Raw genomic sequence first — 20,489 nt, forward strand, 5'->3', positions numbered from 1 at the left:
GCAGAGAGGAAACTGAGGCTTAGAGAGATTAAACAAATAGTGGAGCCAGTCCTGTACCTCAGTTCTGAGGGGCTCCAAAGCCTATTCTCTCTGCCTTGCTGCCTCCTGACATACAGGTGGGGCCATGATCTCTTGTGTAGCAGACCAGTGTTGGTTGGTAAACAGTGTCCTGTTCAGTCTATCCCTTTACGTGGCTCTGTCCTTATGGCCTCTATCCCTGACATTATATTATAGATTTATTTGCTTATTGCCTGTCTCCCTAATGAGAACATAAGATCTAAGAGGGTAGGGACTCTGTTTGTCTTATCACAGCTTCTTTATTGTGTTCCTAGAACAGTACCTGGTACATAGTAGTTGCTCAAAAAAATATTGCAAAATTGATGATAATGTTAATAGTTGTCACATGCTTACCACATGCCAAATGCCTGGCATGTGTTAACTCAATTCCTACCCATTTCTGTTGTCATCTCACATGAGAGAACAAGGTGACAGAGCCACAACTTGGATAAGAAACTTACTCAAGTTGCATGGCTCAGAAGAAATAGAGCCAGGATTCAGAGGCAAGTACTTTGGCTCCAAAACTCAGGTCCTTAAATACTGAGCTTTACAGCCTTTTGGGAGTGAACGAATTATTAGTTAAAAGAGATTTATATGAGCTATAAAATGGACTTAGTAATGCATTTCAAAGTAAATCGTTCATAAAAATAAAAATTTCTAAATAATTAGGTAATATTTTTTTCTTATTAGGAAAGGACATTTAATGATTAAGACAGGTATCTAGAGAAATCTTCTCTTTTTTTGTAATATAGCCTCAGATTCCTGGAAGGTGTGTTATTATAACGTCACATATAATCTGCTGGGGGCCATAAATGAATACAGGATTTCTAAAGGCTAATAAATCTGTCTGATATATGTTGCAAATAGCACATTACACATCTCTATTATCCTCATAAGACCTACCTACCTCTTACAGAAGAAATTGTAACAATAAACAGATGTTAATTTTCACCGTAATTTATTTGTTGTTCTAAAAGCTCAGTTCAGTGCCTCAGAATGATATAGTAGTTGGAATTTAGACATATACAGCTGAAATGGAAACAGTCTTAAAGGTTCAGTTTCTTTAGAACCTTTGCCTAATACGGAACCAGTGTGCTGGCTCTTACTTTCTAATTTAGCATGTGGTCTGAATAATGAGACTGAATGAGACCATAAACTCATGTGCTTCTAGTTTTAGAAGTTAGGGACAAATGACAAATACTGGCAAATAGTCTGTTGACAAGGGAAAGACCAGCAGCATGTAGTTTATAATTGTTGAATTATTTCCACTCAGGTAGAAAAATTAAAATGGTTCAAAACCAAATCTGCTGAACAATTAAGGTTATTTATGATATTTTAAATATCTATTTTAATCCACATTCAAAGGTTAGCTTTTTCATTCATACTATTAATATTTCTATATCTAAATTTTTAATGATTTCCCCTCCATATTAAGAATAATGGCCCTTCTCCATTCTCAAAATATTGTGAGAATACTCAGCTGTGATATTGGAATCAAACCCCTTTCCCAAATGAGGATGATGAATATGTATAAGAACCAACTAATGAATTAGAATGTTGGTTTTAAATTTGTTTGCTCTCAATAATTATTAACTGCTTTAAATATGAATTCGTGCCTTGATAACAAATATGTTAGGAAGTACCAACTGAAAGTTCAGTAGGCTTTCTGTCTTCAAAGTGATTGTGATACCAGTGGACGCCGATAAAGGCAGACTTTGATTCGAAGAGATGACTAGAATTGACATAAAAGTTTAAATTACTGCAATCAACCTTTTTATCTTCTTGCCCTTTTCTGTCATTTATCCATATTTAATCATTTGTATTTTTAGCTCCTTTATGCATGCCCCTGATGCGGCATTATCTCATTATCAAGAGAATTTTGAACTACCTTTTAGGTTTGAAATAGTAGCATGATTAGGCATCATTTAGATTGACGACAGTTGTTGCATGCATGAATGCCTTTACTATATCTTTATTCCAGACAGCTCTTGGTAATATTGATATATTTTCTTATTTTCCCCTTGAATTTTAATTTGAAAACGATTTTTTAGTTATTCATCCAGTTACTTATTTAAAAACTTGCTTTGAGTCTGGGCATGGTGTAATCCATAATTACAGGCTCATACCTGCAATCCCAGTACTTTGGGAGCTGAGGTGGGTGGATCACCTGAGGTCAAGAGTTTGAGATCAGCCTGGCCAACATGGTGAAACCCCATCTGTCCTAATAATACAAAAATTAGCCAGGTGTGGTGGTGCATGCTTGTAATCCCAGCTACTCAGAAAGCTGAGGCAGAAGAATCGTTTGAACCCAGGAGGTGGAGGTTGCAGCGAGTTGAGATCACGCCATTGCACTCCAGCCTGGGTGACAAGAGCAAAACTCCATCTCCAAAAATAAAAATAAAAACTTCCTTTGAATCTAAAGTGGTAGCATTTACTGACACTACCTTTAAGGAGGTCTAAATCTTGTGATCGATGGGACATAATTTATTATAATCCTAAGTGGTAGGAACTGAGATGAGATCATTTGATAAAAAATTTTATTGCAACCTTTTGGATAATTACCTTTAAGGTGCTACTATATCTAAGTGTATTATTATGTCTGTTTGGGTCTCTGTGTGCATTTGCGTATATATATGTGTGTGTATGTAGGTATGTGTGTATGTATATGAGAAGAATAAAAGCTCTTGGGCATTTTTGGGGATTGGTAGATTAAAATTTATTTATAATTAAGATGACCTTGGCTTACTCAAGAGTTAATCAAGAGCAGGTCTCTGAGTGCCCAGGTAGCACCTCCTTTGCGTTTTTGAGTACTTGCCTTTGGAGAGTGTTATTAACAAGGCATGCTAGCTTTTGAAATGTCATTATTTGGAGATATAGAGGGACAGAAAATTTGTCTGATCTTGTGTTCACAAACTGAAGCAAATATGAAGTCTAGTATATGATTTAGAAAGCAAATGTAATGGAGCTATGAATGACTTTATTTCAGTCTAGGATGTGATTTCTTGTTTGTACTACCTACACCTTTGCCTGCCACATTTTTATTGTTGTGGCAGTTATTCATAAGCTTGTCTTCTAATCTCTGCCAGGAAAGTGCCCTTGTAGTCTTTCTGCTGAGGTTACTGTTTAGGCATCAAAGGAAACCTTTTCTCAGTTAATAGCTGTTGATATTACTTTATATATATATCCTATAATTAAGAAGTATAATACTTATTTGGAAGTAAATTTTTGAGGTGCATTCATTTTCCTTCAATTTTTAAAAAACATAGCTATGTTTTATTTACACTGAAGGATTTTTAAAGCATATATCTCATTATTCTATCATCTTGACACCAATATTTTCACTTTCTGGTTCCTCTAGTCTATTCATCTAGGATTTTGTTTTATTCTTGGAATCATGTCTGTTTTTTTCTATTAAACATAAAGACATTTCCATTGTTATAAAGCTTTCATCATAATTTTAATTGATGCGTAATAACTCATTACTGCTTTCTTTTATGTAAAACTTTTGAAAGTATTTTTTATATTTCTTTTCTTGTCTAGCTCACATTTGCATTTACCCATAATTCTAAAGTTTTATGCAAATAGTAACGTTATTAGTTTCTTTACACATGATTTTTTGCTCTTATGTAATCCTTCATGTATATATATTTGCTGGAATTTTAAAAAGACAACGAAAATTACTGCATAATTCAGAAGCAATGGTAGGAAGGCCCTGAATTATTTATATTACGTAACTGCTAATTCAGTCTAAGGTTTACTCTTTCTTTCTAACATATCACATTGTTTGTCTGATTTAACCTTTGATTACTGTTTTCACATTTTATATTTGTACATCGAAGTTGAATACTATATAAAATAAATGAGGTTTACTTGAAACTTTATTCCAAAGATTTATATTAAAGCCTGTTGTGTTCTTCATGATAAATATCTATGAATTTTAAGACTGCTGTGGAACCCACATCAGTCCAGTAATATTTCACATATTCAGGCACTTATTCTTAAATTCTTTTGTCTGTAATGGCTACTAGGAATATAGTTTTATAGCTAGTATAAAACACAGGATATAATAAAGTTTGTTGGGGGAGGAGGTTTAAGCATATCAGATATGAAATTTTTGACTTTTGGCTTTTGTAACAACTTGAAATATAGCAAAGTGTTTTGTTTCAAAGCTAACACTCGTAGCCTTAAAAATCTCTCTTTATATATGTGTATATAATTTATATAAGCACTGTTGTGCCTTATTTCTGAGTTTTAGTGCCTCCTATGCTTATAAATTTATCAATTCCATTATTATGCTATTCTATTATTGCCTCAGTAATTTAAGGATTATATTTCTAGACCAAAACTTTTTGTTATCAGAGTGTTTCAATGTGTTTAGAGAACTTTAAAAAGTAATTTTTACACATGAGGTAGATCAGATATTGTATCCTCTAGTTTAGCCAAAAGGTTTTCCTTTGAACATGTTCCATATGTTGTATATAAAATAAAAAACTGCTTCTGTGCCTCTGAGTTATCCCTCACTACTTCCCCCAGGCTCTTCCCTTCAAGTCACCTTCACAGATTTCAGGTTGGCTCTGAGTCAGGGAAGACCCTCCTTGTAGGTCTTGAGCCGTATTTGAGTGCGTGGGTGGTGCTTGTTGCATGGATTAAGCCAAAATACTTCATTTCCAGTAGCTCCTGGAGAAAATGAGGAAAAAGAAGTGGTGTGAAGAGTACTGTGTCAGGGCTCTAGAAATAGCTGCATTTTAAGCCAAACCTTTTCTTCTCTTTTTAAACTTTTTTTGGAGTGAACAATTCATATTTGTCTTCTTTGATCATTGTCTTTTCAGGAGCTCCCCAGTGTCGTCCTCCTCCATCAGCTAGCTAAACAAGAAGGTGCATGGACCATACTTCCATTATTACCGCAGTACGTTTAACTCACAATGTGTGAATGACTGACATTCCAACCTAAACACTTTTATGCCCCTAGTCCTTTTATTAAGAGAGTGTGGTTTTCCTCAGTCAGTAAGTGAAGTAAATTTGAGTTTTACTTTTTATGATTACTACCTAATCAAATTTATTGATGATTGGTTCTTAATCATGAATAGCTTTTGTTTTTATATATGCTTTTTCTTAAAAGATAAAATGCTTCAAGCTGATATTTGAAAGTTATTTATCCCCGAACTAATGTTGTTATGGAGAGAATTAACTTTAAGAACTCTGGCTGTTTTGTAAACCATTAGCATCTGGCTTTTCTATAAGGTGAAGAAAAATATAGAGGAAAGAAACTACATATGCCATTCTGTGTACCCTGCATTCATTTCCTACTAATCAGTTTTAAACCTTATTATTAACTCATTTTACAGAAGTGATTACTGAAACTTGTTTCTTTTTGTCAGCTTTTCGGTAACATATAGCAGAAATTCATCATGGATTTTCTTCTGTGAAGAAGAGACAAGAATACAGGTTCCAAAACTCTTGGAAACTCTCAGAAGATATGACTCCTCTAAGGTGAATATAACTTCAATAGCAGTTCTTATTTTTGGGGACAGTGTTTCAAAGGAGATTTAATTTTGATTAAGAGGTTTTTGAATCTAATAAAAAAACACTGAGTTTAAAATGAAAAAGAATGAAACATTGTTGAATGTCTGGAAGATATGTTAAATAATTCTCTTTGAGGTTTGTAGCTTATAGAGGGACATAGCTTATAATGAGCCATTTTAAATGAAAAAAATGTTAATATATGTGTTGGCAATTTCAGAGTTGAAAACTATAACTTGAAGTTCAGAAACCGCTTAACGTAGCAATAAACTTAAGTTGGCTATTTCTCCTTATCAGACAGACAGTGACCATATATTATTTTAGATAGAAAAATTATTTTGAGTGCCAACCGTATACTGAGCACTGTGGATGGCAGAGGCTAGAACAAAACAGATGACAATTCTGACCATGTGGGTGGCACAAAATAGCAAGGAGAACAGACCCTTAGAGAAGCAGTTATGGTTAGAAGCAAAACATCTCTAATAACGACGATGAGGGTGCTGTTAGAGACATGTAACAGGGGCATTGAATCTAACCTAGGAGGGTTAGGACAGGAAGTGACATTTAATCTGAGTTCTGTAGGATGAGTAGGAGTTAGCAAGAGAGAAAGAGAGTCTGCAAGCAGAAGGAACACTATTTGAGAAAGAATGAGGGTGAGAAGGGATGAATCTTAAACCAGAGGAACTCAGTGAAGTCCACTACTGCTTTTACATTTTCAAATCTTTTTTGCGCAGATTAGCAACTGGATCTTGTTTGCCTTGAAATCCCTAGCTCTGAGCGAGTGTTTAACACTTAGTAGGTGTTCAGTGAATATTTGTCAATGACTTTATACCCCTGTAATAATCAGTTTTGCTGCTGGGCTATGTTCGAAGGCTAGTTAGGTTTAGAGAGCTGCCTCGGAAATGTGTCAAGAGTAAATGGAGCTCATTCAGTTCTCCTTCAGAAGCCCAGGTTACAACCTGATCACTTTCTGGAATTCTTTAAACTTGAGATAAGCAGAGTTGGACCCTTTCTGGTCCCAGTGGAAACCTGTCCCACTCACCTTCAGATGCTCACTCCTGAGATGTATCAGATGTAATGAGCTCATGGGGAAGCTTCTGGGTGCTGCTTGGTTTGTTGATGTAGATGTCAACCACTGGGCAACAGTGATCATTAGATTAATTTCTCCAAACACTGAAAAGTCTGTTACTATGATAGAAACCACTGCTTTTGATGATCTTTAAATACTGGAAAGATTCATTTTGATTTTTCTTCATGCTTTTTATTTCTGGGAAGCTTTAGATATAATTGGATGAGAAGGTCATTGGGTTAAAAAAATAATTCTTTCAAAGAAAAGAATTATGAACCTGTCTCATCCAGTCTTTTCAGATGATACTAACCAGCATCTGTATACTTTTTGCCATGTTTTATGTAAACCATTTGTCAGGCTTTTATGTTTCCTTTTGGCTTGAGAAAAACTCCCAAATCTTTCTTAGGTTGTAGGAGTTTTAACCTCCTCCTAGTGTTCATTTCACCTGGAGATTATTTTTCCATTATCCATAGCTCTAATTCTGTACAGGAGATGGTGACTCACTTTGCTTTTTAATGAAAATTGGGATGACATATTTAAAAGTTCAAAGCAAGTTCATGAAAAGCAAGTACAGAACAGAGGCAAAAGGAGATGTTTTCTCCCTCTTTTCTGAACTCTGTCATATGAAAAAAATATATAGGATGCTTTATTTCTTTTGAAACTAGCAGTAAGAAATGATAAAGATTATATAATGTTGGAGTTACCTGAAACCACTGTGATTTTTTTCCTCCCCTCCATTTGAAACTTAGGACAAAAGTATAAAGCAAACCTGACTTTGATATTTACACAGATAAGCTTTGTGCACATTAAAATAATTATGTAATGTGTTAGGGTAAAAGGCATTTTGTTTGATTCTGATTTTTTTCCTTCATCTTTCAGTCATTCTTACTAATACAAAGGTATACTGTCATAAAATATTTTAAATGTAAAACTTTAACTTGTATCAAAGTAATCTTTGTTAAATTACCTTCCTCAGTGATTTATATACATTTTTATGTTGTTTGAAGTCTTTGCTTTGTAACCACAGTATGCTTTTAATATATGTGTATTTGATGAAGTGTGTTGACTTTAAATTTATTTTATTTTTTGAGACAGAGTCTCGCTCTGTCACCCAGGCTGGAGTGCAGTGGTGCAGTCTCGGCTCACTGCAACCTCTGCCTCCCGGGTTCAAGTGATTCTCATGCCTCAGCCTCCCGAGTAGCTGGGATTACAGTCATACACCACCACACCTGACTAATTTTTGTATTTTTAGTAGATATGGGGTTTTGTCATGTTGGCCAGTCTGGTTCTGAACTCCTGGCCTCAAGTGATCCACCTGCCTTGGCTTCCCAAAGTGCTGGGATTGATTACAGATAGGAGCCACCACACCTGGCCAAAATATATTTTTAATAGAGGTAAAAGACAGGTGCTTGTAAAAAGTAATTCTAAGATACTAGTGGAACACTGAGTTATTCTTTTAAGATTCTTTTTGATTATAATTGTCCTTTTAATGAAATCATTAAGAAAGTAATTAAGAAAAATTAGGGGAGTGGCTCTTTCCATAGATTCTATAATAATTTTTAAAAGTAGTTTATAATGCACACAAAAATATTGAAAAACAGTCATACACTCTGCAGCTGAACACTGCAATTGGGAGATAAAACATAATATGTTCTGCATAAAACTATTTGGAACCAGAGGTTTTAATAGGGAAAGGTTTTAATAGTTAAAGAGTCTTAAGAAAGTTTCCGAAATGTACTGAATGTTTATTTTCTTTATACAAGCTATATTGGTGTGGTATGTAAAATACGGTGATTTACATATGGGTTAAGGTTTAGTTGCTTGATAAACCACTTGATAAAGAGTTGATTATTGATTTTTAAAAAAGGGTTGAATTTTTATCTCAGGCTGAGGTCATTTGTCTTAGCCGTTACAGGGTTTACTCTTACCCAGTAATGACTTCATATATCAACAGGCATAGTATCAAGAAGAAAGTCATATGGATCTGTGAATCTAAATACATAGTTGTTTTTTTTTTGAGACAGTTTCACTCTTGTTACCCAGGCTGGAGTGCAATGGTGTGATCTTGGCTCATCGCAACCTCCGTCTCCTGGGTTCAGGCAGTTCTCCTGCCTCAGCCTCCCGAGTAGCTGGGATTACAGGCGTGAGCCACCACACCCGGCCTAAATATATAGTTTTAACGTTAGATTTAAAAATTAATAGCTGTCACATATGTTCAGTTATGACCCTTGCTGAATTGAGGAAAACTAGAACTCCGGGAGATATTTGCAATACAAGCAGAATAAGGCTCTTAAGAAATACCTGAGAGTGCTCATGTGTGGTATCTTCTTGATTTTATATTCTGATAAACAATAGAGAGGAAGGTGGTCTTGGTTGGATTAGAGAGAAAATATGTAAAACTTTTAGAACTTAGCGTACTTGATTCAAATTGTATGCTCTAGTTTCTTCAGTAGAGGAGAGCTGCTTTTTAAATCTCTCATGGACTTGCTATATTCATTTGGCAAGAAGTTATTGAGCTACATGTTAGGTGTATTGGAGATATAGCAGTGAACAAAATAGACAACATCCCTGCCTTTAAGGAGGTGATGTTCTTGTTTCAGGGGAAAAAAGCAATAAAGAAAAATGCAAATAAATATGTAATGTATCAGATGGTAACAAGTGCCATGGAGAAGAATAAAGCAGAATAAGGGAGTAAGGGATGTACTGGGAATGGGCTCGCCTGTCTGTAATAGGGTATTCAAGGAATACCTCACTATCAGGTCACATTTGAACAGAGCAGAGGAACTGAGGGAGTCAGCCATGTACTCTCTACTCTTATGTCAAGCTGCCTACTTCATACCTTTGCTTATCTAACAGGAACCTAAAACTCGAAATGTTCAAAACTGAACTCTCAATGCCTTTGTAAACCTCTTCCATCTTCAGTCTTCCTCACCCAGAAATGGCATTACTGTCTATCCAGTTGCTCATATTAAAAACCTAAGACTTGAGATTGGTTCATTTTTTTCTTCAGCATTACCATTATGTGACTATGAGTGATTTTCTTTGTATTTGTCCTCACTGGAGTTTACAGAGCTTCTTGAGTCTAGAACTTGATGACTTTTGTTAGTTTTGGAAAATTCTAAGCCTATATTCTTCAAATATTGCTTCAGTTCCATTCTGTCTGTCCTTGATTTCCAGTGTTGTACATTTCATCCCTTTTCCTGTGTCTCATATTGCCATAAGCTCTTTTCTCTATTGTCCTCCCTTTTTTTTTCTTGTAACAGTCTGGATATTTTTTACCCACTTGCTTTCCAGACTTAAATCTGGAAAGATTTAACTTCCCAGTTAAATCTTCTCTGCTATTGTGCTTAATATCCTTTTGAATTACTAACTTTAGTTCTTGCATTATTAAGTTTTAGATTTTTCATTTGGCTCTTGTTTATAAATTCTAGTTCTTTGGTGCAATTTAAAAGAAAAATTTTTATGCTTAAAAAACATGTTAACCATAGCTACTTAAAAGTCTTATTTGATAACTGCAAAATCTGTCTCATCTGTGCGTCTCTTTCTGTTTTTCACTTTTCTTGTTTCTGATTTGATCTTGTTTCTTTCTCTGCCTGGCATTTTTGACTAAATCTCAAATGTTTAAGGCTATAGATGATAGGACTTCCTACATATGGAAGGATTTAATCTTCTGGGTTGTAGACCTTGTTTGGGTAGGTCTGTTTGTAGACTGCTCTTACTCCAGAGCCCTTTTGTCCTGGCAGAGTCTGAACTCCAACCTTAGTTTCCCAGCACTACAGTATTGCTGAAGGCTTTGATCAGCTTTTTAGCGTCTCCACTGCTGCTTTCTGCTTGGTTCTTATTTTCTCCTTCGGTTTTTGTGCAGCTTAGGTCATTGAGGGAAATGTGCATGCAGCATCTTAGGACCCCCTTACATCTCTTCTCTTTCAATGTCTCCAGCTCCAGCTTCTGTCTCTTTGGTCTGGTGAGGTTGCAAAAGCTTCCAGCTGCTGCTTTTGGCTATGTGCTATTTGTAGCTCTAGGAATCAACAAATTCCTTGAGGAAAAGAGGAGGCCAATATGGGGCTTCCATGGATGGGCTTTCTAATTCTGGGATCTTAGCCCTTTATGTTCTGTCTGCCTTTGTTTTTTTCTGATGGCTTCAATCATTTGCTTTATGTCATTTCTCCAGCTTTTATGCTTGTTCTCAACAGGAGAGTAGATGTGATCCAGATTATGCTATTGTGGTCAGAAGTGGAAGTCTTTCATTACACTTAGAATAAAGTCTGTGCTCCTTTCCTCTGGCACATAAAACTCACCCTGGTTGCCTGTCTCTTTTGTACCTCATTCCCACACCCAGTAGCTCCAGCCACACTGGATTTCTTTTTTCATTGACTATATCAAACTTTTTCCCAACTTAGGGACTTTGCATTAAGTCCTTTGATGGCTCTTCCTCAGATTTTTGCATGGAGCTGGCTCTTTGATATTATTTCATCTCAGTTCGCTACTGAGGATGAACAAAATATTAGTCATCATTATATGACTAACAGATTTTCGCATGGAGCCAGCTCCTTGATATTTTCTTCTCAGTTTGCTACATCATAAGAGATTTCCCTGTCTTTTCAGCGCAGCTCCTAGCCACCCAGATTTATTTTCATCATAGCACATTTCAATTACTATCTCAAGTTATTTTATTTACTTGCTTAATTTCCATTTCTCCACTATAGGGTAAGCTGTGTTCCTGCCTGGTGTGTGGTATATTCTCAATAAAAATCCTTTGAACAAATAAATAAATAAACAAATAATCACTGATTCTGAAAGGAATTTTTCCAATTACTGTTTGAAAACCTCAGTAAGGTATAAGCGTATACTATTTTCTTTGCCCTAATAGCCTTTTTATGTGGAATATTCTGTGAAATACCACTTTTACACATTTATGGTGTAAAGATGATGATTAGATCTTGAACTACGTTTTATATACAGAGCTTTGTTATGTTATCATACTAGTGTTAATTATGTTTTTGTTCATATTCTTTAGAGTGACTTAATCTGTGCTAATAACTCTTTATTACCCAAAATATTTAATTATTTAAAACTAACAGTACAACTTTGTACTGGACTTACATGAAATGATTGTTTTTAAGGTGACTTGTATCTTTATTTAACAGGAATGGTTTTTAGGAAAGGCATTACATGATGAAGAATCTACGATAATTCACCATTACGCCTTTTCCGAGAATCCTACAGTTTTTAAGTATCCAGACTTCGCTGCAGGCTGGGCCTTAAGTATTCCACTTGTAAACAAGTAAGAATTGATTGGACTTTTTTGTGGGGGGTGGGAGGGATGTGCATTCAACTTTAATTTCATTAGGTACTGTAACTGATGGATCTCAGGATCTCAAATGAGTTTTTCAGCCAGAGGCAGTGTGTGGTAAGACCTGGAAAAGGAGCCAGATGCCTGAGGGTTTCTGCTTCAGCGCTGTCATTTACTAGACCCTTCAGATAAATCATTCAGCCTCTCTGTACTTCTTACTCATCCACAAAATAATAAGTTGTGAGACTACGGGAGAACACAGAAGAAGCTGTGAGAAGCGTGCACGTGGAAGCGTCATTACTATTGTTAAGGGATCTACTTAGCTATAGATGTAACTTTGATCACCACCAAGAAAATGAATCAGTATCATGCTGGGGTTGAGAGCTGATGACTCATCATGTGCATGGCTATGCATACTTAAACACGGCCCAGGCCGGAGGGACAGCTAGTGGAGGGTGCTATAGGTATACCTAGGTATTTGTGTGTATAATCACAATGGTGCCCTGTTAGATGTGGAAAGTGAAGACAGTTAAATTGTAATTCAGGAGATATGCTTGTTGACAGGCCCTTTAGATTAATTATATGTTTTTGTTCTCTAGGGAATGGAAAGCTGATAAAGCACTTGTGGCTTTTATATCTTCAGAGATGAAAGACTTTTTATCATTAAGTGTCCTGTTTCTAGGATTTGGGGTCTTTTAAATCTTTTTAGCCCATTGTAGATATACAGGATAGTACATACCTTGTCATTCATGGCTGCCCAAAACTTCTTGACCATTCCTTTCACATTTGAAAGTTCTCTGTAGTGTGACACCCTCCTTTCCAGTGTAGAATCCAAACAACAAGAAAACCCCCTGTGTTTCCTAGCCTTCCTTACTAGGAAGGAGGCAGCCGTATGTTATAGGTTCCATCAGGTAAATGTGTTATGTTTGTGTTTATATTTTTGGGAACTGAATTGTGTGGGGAAGGAGACAGAGCATGGGGGGGGAACATTTGAATTGAGATTCGTGGCAGAGTGAGAGCCATTTGAGGGATGGCAGAGTCTGAAGCTCCCAAGCTGCTTGTTTCTGTGGTACAAATCAGGGGGTTCTTGGAATCTCACCTTACAGTCTGTTTACTCAGACTTTCCAGTAATTCCATGAGCCATCTGTATGCTTTAATAAATGTACGTTATGCTTTAGCCAGAGTGGATTATTTTTGTTTCCGGTTAAGATCCTTGACTTACGCTCTCAGTCCTGGGACTGCCAGGCAACGATGCCCTTCTCCAGGCCCCTAGCAAGCAGGCCTAAGAGCATCTGCACAGTTTTCCTCCCTTTGTTCTTAGAAGGGTCAAGGAGGAAGGGGAGTGAAGACCAGAAGAAGTGGTTGTTGCTTCTCACCCTCTACGGGTCTGCCTGGTTCTGTGCTCTGCAGGGAAGAGGGGAATATGTTCTGCCCTTCAGCAGCCTTGGGTCATATTTCTTCTCAAATTAAATACACTTTGGTTTGCTACAGCTTGAGGACCAGGAGCTCCCGGGAAACTCTTTTCCCACAGTGTCCAGCAGCCTTATGTTGGGGCCTGTTCAGCTACCTTTGTTGAGTCTGGACTCTTAATGAATAGAAGCTGTGACCTGAACTTAGTAGGATGAGCCACTGTCCCTTCTCCCTTCTTCATGTATTCTTCTCATCCTCCACCACAGGAGGCTTCCTCTAGCCTTACTTGTTCTGTCTTCAGTTGGTTTTACAGTATGGAAAGATTTGGTGTGACTTCTTTGTGGGAGAAGTCCCAACCCCTGCATGAGCCTGTTTCTCTCCCATTTCCCATATGCTATGGAAGTCCCTTGAGAGAGGAACAAACACAGCTACAGCCTTCTCTGGAAAGTGCTGTGAGTGCAGCAGGTGTTTCTTCCTCCGGGACTAAAGAGGAAACCGGTGGACCCAGGAACAGCTGTGTGGCAAGCAGGGGGCGTAATCCTTTCCCTGAAGCCAGGTTAGCTCTTTTCTTCTTCACTGCCTTCTGATCCAGGAGGCCTCTCATCTTGAAGGCAAATCCTATAGTCTAGAGTTTTACCTTCCTTCTTCCCATCACAATTTCCTATCTTCCTCTAGCAAGACTTTCTTGGAGACCTCTTGATGCTGAATTCAATTAAGTTTTTGTTGAATTAGGTGTTAGAAGTAACTATTCTTGCTTCCTTTAACTGTCTTAACCAGGTGCAGATGGATGGAAGTGATCCTGTTTGAATACATTTTTGACTTCTGGCATCCCTGTGTAGGGCAGTTCAGCTCAACACTTATTGGCTGACATGCTGGCATTAAGTATAACCTGTTTGAGGAAACCTCTGCCCTCTGCTTCACTGCTCATAAGTGTAGCAGCACCCAGAGCACTGGCAGGTTCTGTTGGCTCTGGCTAGTGCTCACCTCATTACTATCCCATGCTCACCACGTGACTAGCTTCTGGGGATTTGTGAACCAGGGTTGCGGATTGCACACTAGCCAAGATGTTAGCCTTGTTAAGGGGCAAATTTATGTTACGGATTATCTGGCATTTTGCAAGGTAGTCCCACAGGAGACCACACGCAGGTCCATGAACCCCTTCCCTGTTGTGTTTGTGAGATCATTGAACACATCTGTTGACAAGGCAAGGCAGCCAGTGCAGCTTCCATAGGGACCTCATAGCTCTCTTTCTAGTCAAGTTTAACAGTATTTAGGGGAGAGAACTGAGGGCCTCATCACTGCAGCAGGGTGTGTCGGTATCTTAGTCTCTTTGGGCTGCTACAAGAAAATGCCATAAACCAGGGAGCTTATAAACGACAACAGTTTATTTCTCACAGTTCTGGAGGCTGAAGTCCAAGATCAAGGCACTGGCGGATTCAGTGACTCATGAGGGCTGGTTCCTTTCCTTCTTGTTGTGGCCCCTCATGGGGCTGAAGGGGTGAGGGGCCTTTTTTATAATGGTGCAGTCCCATTCATGAGAGTCCCCTCCCTATGGCTTCATCACCTGCCAAAGGCCCAGCCTCCTGATAACGTCACCTTGAGGGGTAGGACTTCAGCCTATGACTTTGAGAGGGAACACAAACATTCAGACCATAGCAATGGGGAACTACCACTAAGGGAATTAAGGCCAAGAGGTTAATCTTTTTCACAGAGCTCAGGAAATTCCTAGCACTTCTCCTGTGACTCCAATGAGAGAGTAGTGAGGCACCAGATAGCCTTCTGCCTGGTGTGTCATCTGCTCATGACAACGCTCAACAGTGACCAACGAACTGTAGAATAATTCATTAATATCCAGCAAAAACAAAGCAAAATAAATATGCAAACTCTACCATAGTGCCATATTTAAAATTCTAGATTATCTTAGATCATATTTCCTTTCCTTCTGATGCCAACAAGTAATCAAGCAAATAAAATGATATAACTCATCTGGCATAGCTGCTATCTTGTGATCAAGATATATTTTTAAATGGCTTTCTAGTGGGGATTCTTATTATTCTTCAAGAAATTGGTATTATACTTAGGACTAAAGGAAGGATAAAGTATCCATTAGCCCCAGCAACTGCAACACTGATTCTTCCTAGCTGTTTTTTTTTTTTTTTTCCAATTCAAAGCGAACATGCTGACTGTTTCTTCCTGTTATTAGCAGCTACTTCATTTAGCATGCTTTTGGATGCAAGTAATAGGAAGCAACTCAAACTGGATTAAGGAAATACTATTGCTACAGTTGGGGTGAGGTCTATGGTTGGCTGAACCAGCAGTTTATCAGTATCATTGAGGACCTATACTCTCTCTGTCCCTCTAGCCTAGAGTACACAGAATCCATTTATCCTAAATCTGGTTCCTCTGGTGGTTTCAAGACAATTAGGGCTACATATTTCCTATTTATACCCAATAGTAAATAGCCTGTTCCCGACCATTAATGGTCAGTCCTCATCCTCAGTCTGGTTGGGCTAACTGCACGTGTGTTCTAATCCCCAGATTATTAACAGTTGCCAGGAATTTCATTGATTATTAGAATTAATTCCTCCCTTGTTAACTTTGAATCAAAGAATAGATTGCCTAATTCATTCAGGGAGCTCACTGCGTGCTCATTTTGGCATGGTACAGTGGGCAGTGCTGGCAAGACAGAGAAGAAAGTGTAGCACAGAGAGAGCTGTGTACACACCAAATTTTAACGCATGTGATAAAGCTGATAAGTCTGTACTTTGTACTGTGGTGGTCAAGGAAGTTTTCATTTACTCTGGTGAGCAAGCCTGGAAAAGTTTTACGGAGAAGTTACCCATGACTTTGGTGTTTACAAGTTTGCTCAGTAAACGTTGGGTTCAGGCACTCTAGGCAGATGTCCGGAGGGAGAGAACAATGAAGGAGGCATGTGCTCCGGGTATAGCAAGTGGGTGCTGTGAAGCTGGAGATGGTCAGGGGAATGGTATGGCCCTCAAGACTGGCTCAGGAGTTTCGGGCTTTATTCTATCTGGGAAAGGAGCCACTGAAAAAATTTTAAACAAGACAGTGACTTGAAATAAAACTGTGATTCTTCCCCCAAACCACATACTTTTTCCCCATAAAATCCAGCAAGATTCATTAAAGTAAGAAACAAAGAGTAACCTAGACACAGCCAAAGCAAGGCACGGACTCTCTGAGATCCAAGATCTGTCGCCTGGGCTGTGGCCTCAACTCCACTAAAACATGTTCTGATCCAGCAATCTCTACAACTTCATTCCAACCCTGAGGAGTGGAAGTGGAGGCTTCGTCAATTTATTTGTTCAAGTTTATTCTACTAAGTGATACAAGTGGAACTGCCAACCAGGCCTCTTGCATCAAACAGCCTTGTTGTGAGTGCAAAGTTCTTGAAGGAAATTAAAAGTGCTACTCCAGTGAACACAGGAAGGATAAGGAAGTAGAACAGCTTTCCTGCTGATACGAAGAAAGGTCTGGATGGAAGATCAAAACATTTACAACATTCCCTTAAATCAAAGCCTAGGCCAGTACAAGGACCTAAGTCTCTTCACTTCTACAAATGATGAGGTGAGGAGGCTGCAGAAGAAAAGTTTGAAGTTAGCAGAGGTTGGCTTGTGAGGATGAAGGAAGGAAGCCAACCCTATAACAAGTGTGAGGTGAAGCAACAAGTGCTGTTATAGAAGCTATAGCAAGTTATCCAGAAGATCTAGCTAAGATCATTGATGAAGGTGGCTACATTAAACAACAGATCTTCAATGTGGATGAACAGCATTATGTTGGATGAAGTTGCCATCTAAGACTTCCATAGCTACAGAGGAGGAGTCAATACCTAGCTTCAGAACTCAAAGAACAGGCTGACTCTCTTGTTACAAGGTAATGTAGCTGCTGACATTAAGATGAAGCCAAAGCTCATTTACTGTTTTGAAAATCCTAGGGCCCTTAAGAATTACAATTAATATACTCAAGTGAAGGGAAGAGTTACACATCCCTCACATTAAGTCAAAAGCTTGAAATAATAAGGAGGGCACGACGAACATCAAGACAGGCTGAAAGCTAGACTTCTTGTACCAAATAGTCCAGTTCCATAAATGGAACAAAAAAGCATGGATGACAATACATCTGTTTATAGCAGGGGTTACTGAATATTTTGAGGCCACTCTTGAGACCTACTGCTCAGAATAACAGATTCTTTTCAAGATATTACTGTTGATTCACAACATAAGTTGTCACTGAAGAGCTCTAATGGAATGTACAAGGAGATACGTTTTCATGCCTGTGAGCACAATACTCATTCTGCAGCCCAATATATCAAGGAGGAATTTCAACTTTCAAATTTTATTTAAGAACATTTTGTAAGGCTATTCCTTCTATAGATAGATAGTGATTTCTCTGATGGTTCTGGGCAATGTAAACTGAAAATTTCCTGGAAATAATTTACCATTCTATCTGCCATTAAGTACATTTGTGATTCATGGGAAAGATCAAATTATCAACATTAACAGGAGTTTGGAACACATTGATTCTGATCTCATGGATGACTTTGAGGGGTTGAAGACTTCAGTGGAGGAAGAAACTACAAAAATGGTGGAATAGCAAGAGAACTAGAAGTGGAGCATGGAGCATGAAGCTGTGAGTGAATTGCTGCAGTCTCATGATAAAACTTGAATACATGAGGAGTTGCTTCTTAGAGACAAGCAAAGAAAGTGGTTTGTCAGGATGGAATGTACTCATGGTGAAGATGATGTGAATACTGGAAATGACAACAAAAGATTTAGAATAGTATATAAATAGTTAAGAGAAAAGCAGCAAGGTTGCAGAGGAATGACTTTAATTTTGAAAGAAGTTCTACTGTGGGTAAACTATGAAACAACATTTCATGCTGCAGAGAAGCCTTGAAAAAGAGTCATGTGAAGTGGCAAACTTCATCATCTTCTTTTAAGAAATTGCTACAGCCACCTCACCCTTCAGAAACCACTACCGTGATTGGTCAGCAGCCATCAACATCAAGACAACATGCTCCACCTCTACCAGCAGAACAAAATCAGAGGCTCAGAGGATGTTATCACTGCTTTAATCACAAATGGAAAGTCACCATTTTTGAATTGTAACTTACCTGCAATGGACTGAAATGGGTCCATCTTGGCCAAACTGCTCTTTTGTTTTATGGACTTGGCCGATGAAGTCAATAAAGCCTTCTCCGGACTTTGGCACTCCTTGCTCTGGCCAGTCAGTGAACTGGAACTGCCTTACTGTTCGGGACTGGCCGTCCTTTGGAAGGAAAGCCATATACCCGGCCACAAATGAAGATGCCAGGAGGATTTAGCAAGCGCACAGACCACAGGAGCAATCAATCATCATTTTGTTTCCCCAAAAAATAAAAGGGCAGAAAATGTTACTTAGGAATATGTTTAACTAGAAACTTAATTTAACTAGAAACTTAATTATGTTTGTGTCTTATCTGTCATGAACACCGTCCACACTCACATACCTTTAAATCACAAATTTGCTTTCACAGCAACCAGTTAAAAACCTGGTTCTCCATTAGTAAATAGCCACATAGTACCCCTATTAGCAAATGCTTCTGAGACCCAAAGTTTGGGTTTGTAACCATTGATCATGTTTGCATTTCTTCCAAATAGAATATATATATATATATATATATATATACACACACACAAACACAGACACTCCATTTCAGAAATTTCATAATCACTTTGTAATATTTAAAGGAGCACCCAGGCATGTCTTCCAGACTAGAGCTTTTGCAGCTGTCATAATAACCTCACATCTGCTGTGCTTGCATATTTCTAACATTGTCAAATGACAAATAGTGACATTCAAAGGATCTGACACAAACCCAGTAGTTGCTGTTAACCTAGGTGCCCCCCATGTCTCAGAGGAATACAATTTCTAGTCATGGCAGGGGACATAGCATGAATCATGTGACTGTGCTGTTACGTGGGAAGTAAAGTATCCCTCAAGAAGACCAAGGACTATATTAGCAAACAAATGCCCTTTTCTGAAAAAGAACTCTCCTTGGCTGACCACAAGAGTGGCAGTCTGTGAGGGGCTGAAACATAGATAAACCAAAAGGCAGAAATAAAAACAAAGCCAGATGTAAGAGGAGTCTTTCTTTCATAGAGTGATTAGATAAAACTACTCTGACTCATGAAGTTTACATGGGTTGAAAAGAAGCCACTAAGGCATTTCTTCTGGAATTTTAAGGTGTTTCTAGACACACAAGAAAAGCAGAAGGGAGCCTCTATTTACAGAAACAGGAATAATACATTTGCCTAGCATCCTTCTCTTCTGATCATCAGCAGAGACAAATAATCCAAGCCTAGAGGGACTGATCTCATTTGAAGAGGTCCTACTCCCAAATGCTCTCTTCTGATTAAAGAAGCTTCAACCTGTTCCTCCTTTGTTTTTGTTAACTAACACATCTTTCCCCGTCATTCACTCATTGAGAAAAGAGAGGGTCTCAACATGAGATGGAAAAAAAAAAAAAAAAAAAAAAGGTAAGAAACAAAAAGTGGCCATGTCTGTTTCTCAAGCACAATTTATTTTTCCCTTTCTTTTTCTTTCTCTGTCATTATTTAGTGTAAAGATTATCAGGAGTCGGCCGGGTGTGGTAGCTCGCACCTGTACTTTGGCACTTTGGGAGGCCAAGGTGGGTGGATCACCTGAGGTCAGGAGTTCGAGATCAGCCTGACCAACGTGGAAAAACCCCGTCTCTACTAAAAATACAAAATTAGCTGGGCATGGTGGCACATGCCTGTAATCCCAGGTGCTCGGGAGGCTGAAGCAGGAGAATCACTTGAACCCGGGGGATGGAGGTTATGGTGAGCCTAGATCGTGCCACTGTAGTCCAGCCTGGGCAACAAGAGCGAAACTCCGTCTCAAAAAGAAAAGATTATCAGGAGTGAAAAAAGCTCATGACTTTTTTCCCCAAGGCATTGTATTGTATTTTACATTATTTGGCAGATGTTGGAATAATGAATGCTACTTATTGGTCAACAAACCATTACGTTTTTATAGTCCTTTCCCTCAAGGAAATTAAAATATTATTTTTATCTTTAAGTCTATATGTGTATCTGTTTTCAAACCCTTTAGAAGATCTCA

General features: G+C 38.1%; 1 protein-coding gene across 6 annotated transcripts in view; it reads left to right on the forward strand.

Moving 5' to 3' along the window:
• The window catches only part of B3GLCT (beta 3-glucosyltransferase), a 111,314-nt gene that overhangs the window by 42,970 nt on the left and 47,855 nt on the right, over positions 1 to 20,489 (forward strand). For all 6 annotated transcript variants that reach the window (XM_054256741.2, XM_035302444.3, XM_078375249.1 and 3 more), the window contains 3 exons: positions 4,887 to 4,963; positions 5,436 to 5,547; positions 11,794 to 11,930. In XM_054256741.2, the coding sequence (XP_054112716.1) occupies positions 4,887 to 4,963; positions 5,436 to 5,547; positions 11,794 to 11,930 (326 nt within the window). The remainder of the gene's footprint in view (positions 1 to 4,886; positions 4,964 to 5,435; positions 5,548 to 11,793; positions 11,931 to 20,489) is intronic.

Source organism: Callithrix jacchus, chromosome 5 (genome assembly GCF_049354715.1).
Source record: "Callithrix jacchus isolate 240 chromosome 5, calJac240_pri, whole genome shotgun sequence".
In the NCBI taxonomy this organism is placed as follows: Eukaryota; Metazoa; Chordata; class Mammalia; order Primates; family Cebidae; genus Callithrix; species Callithrix jacchus.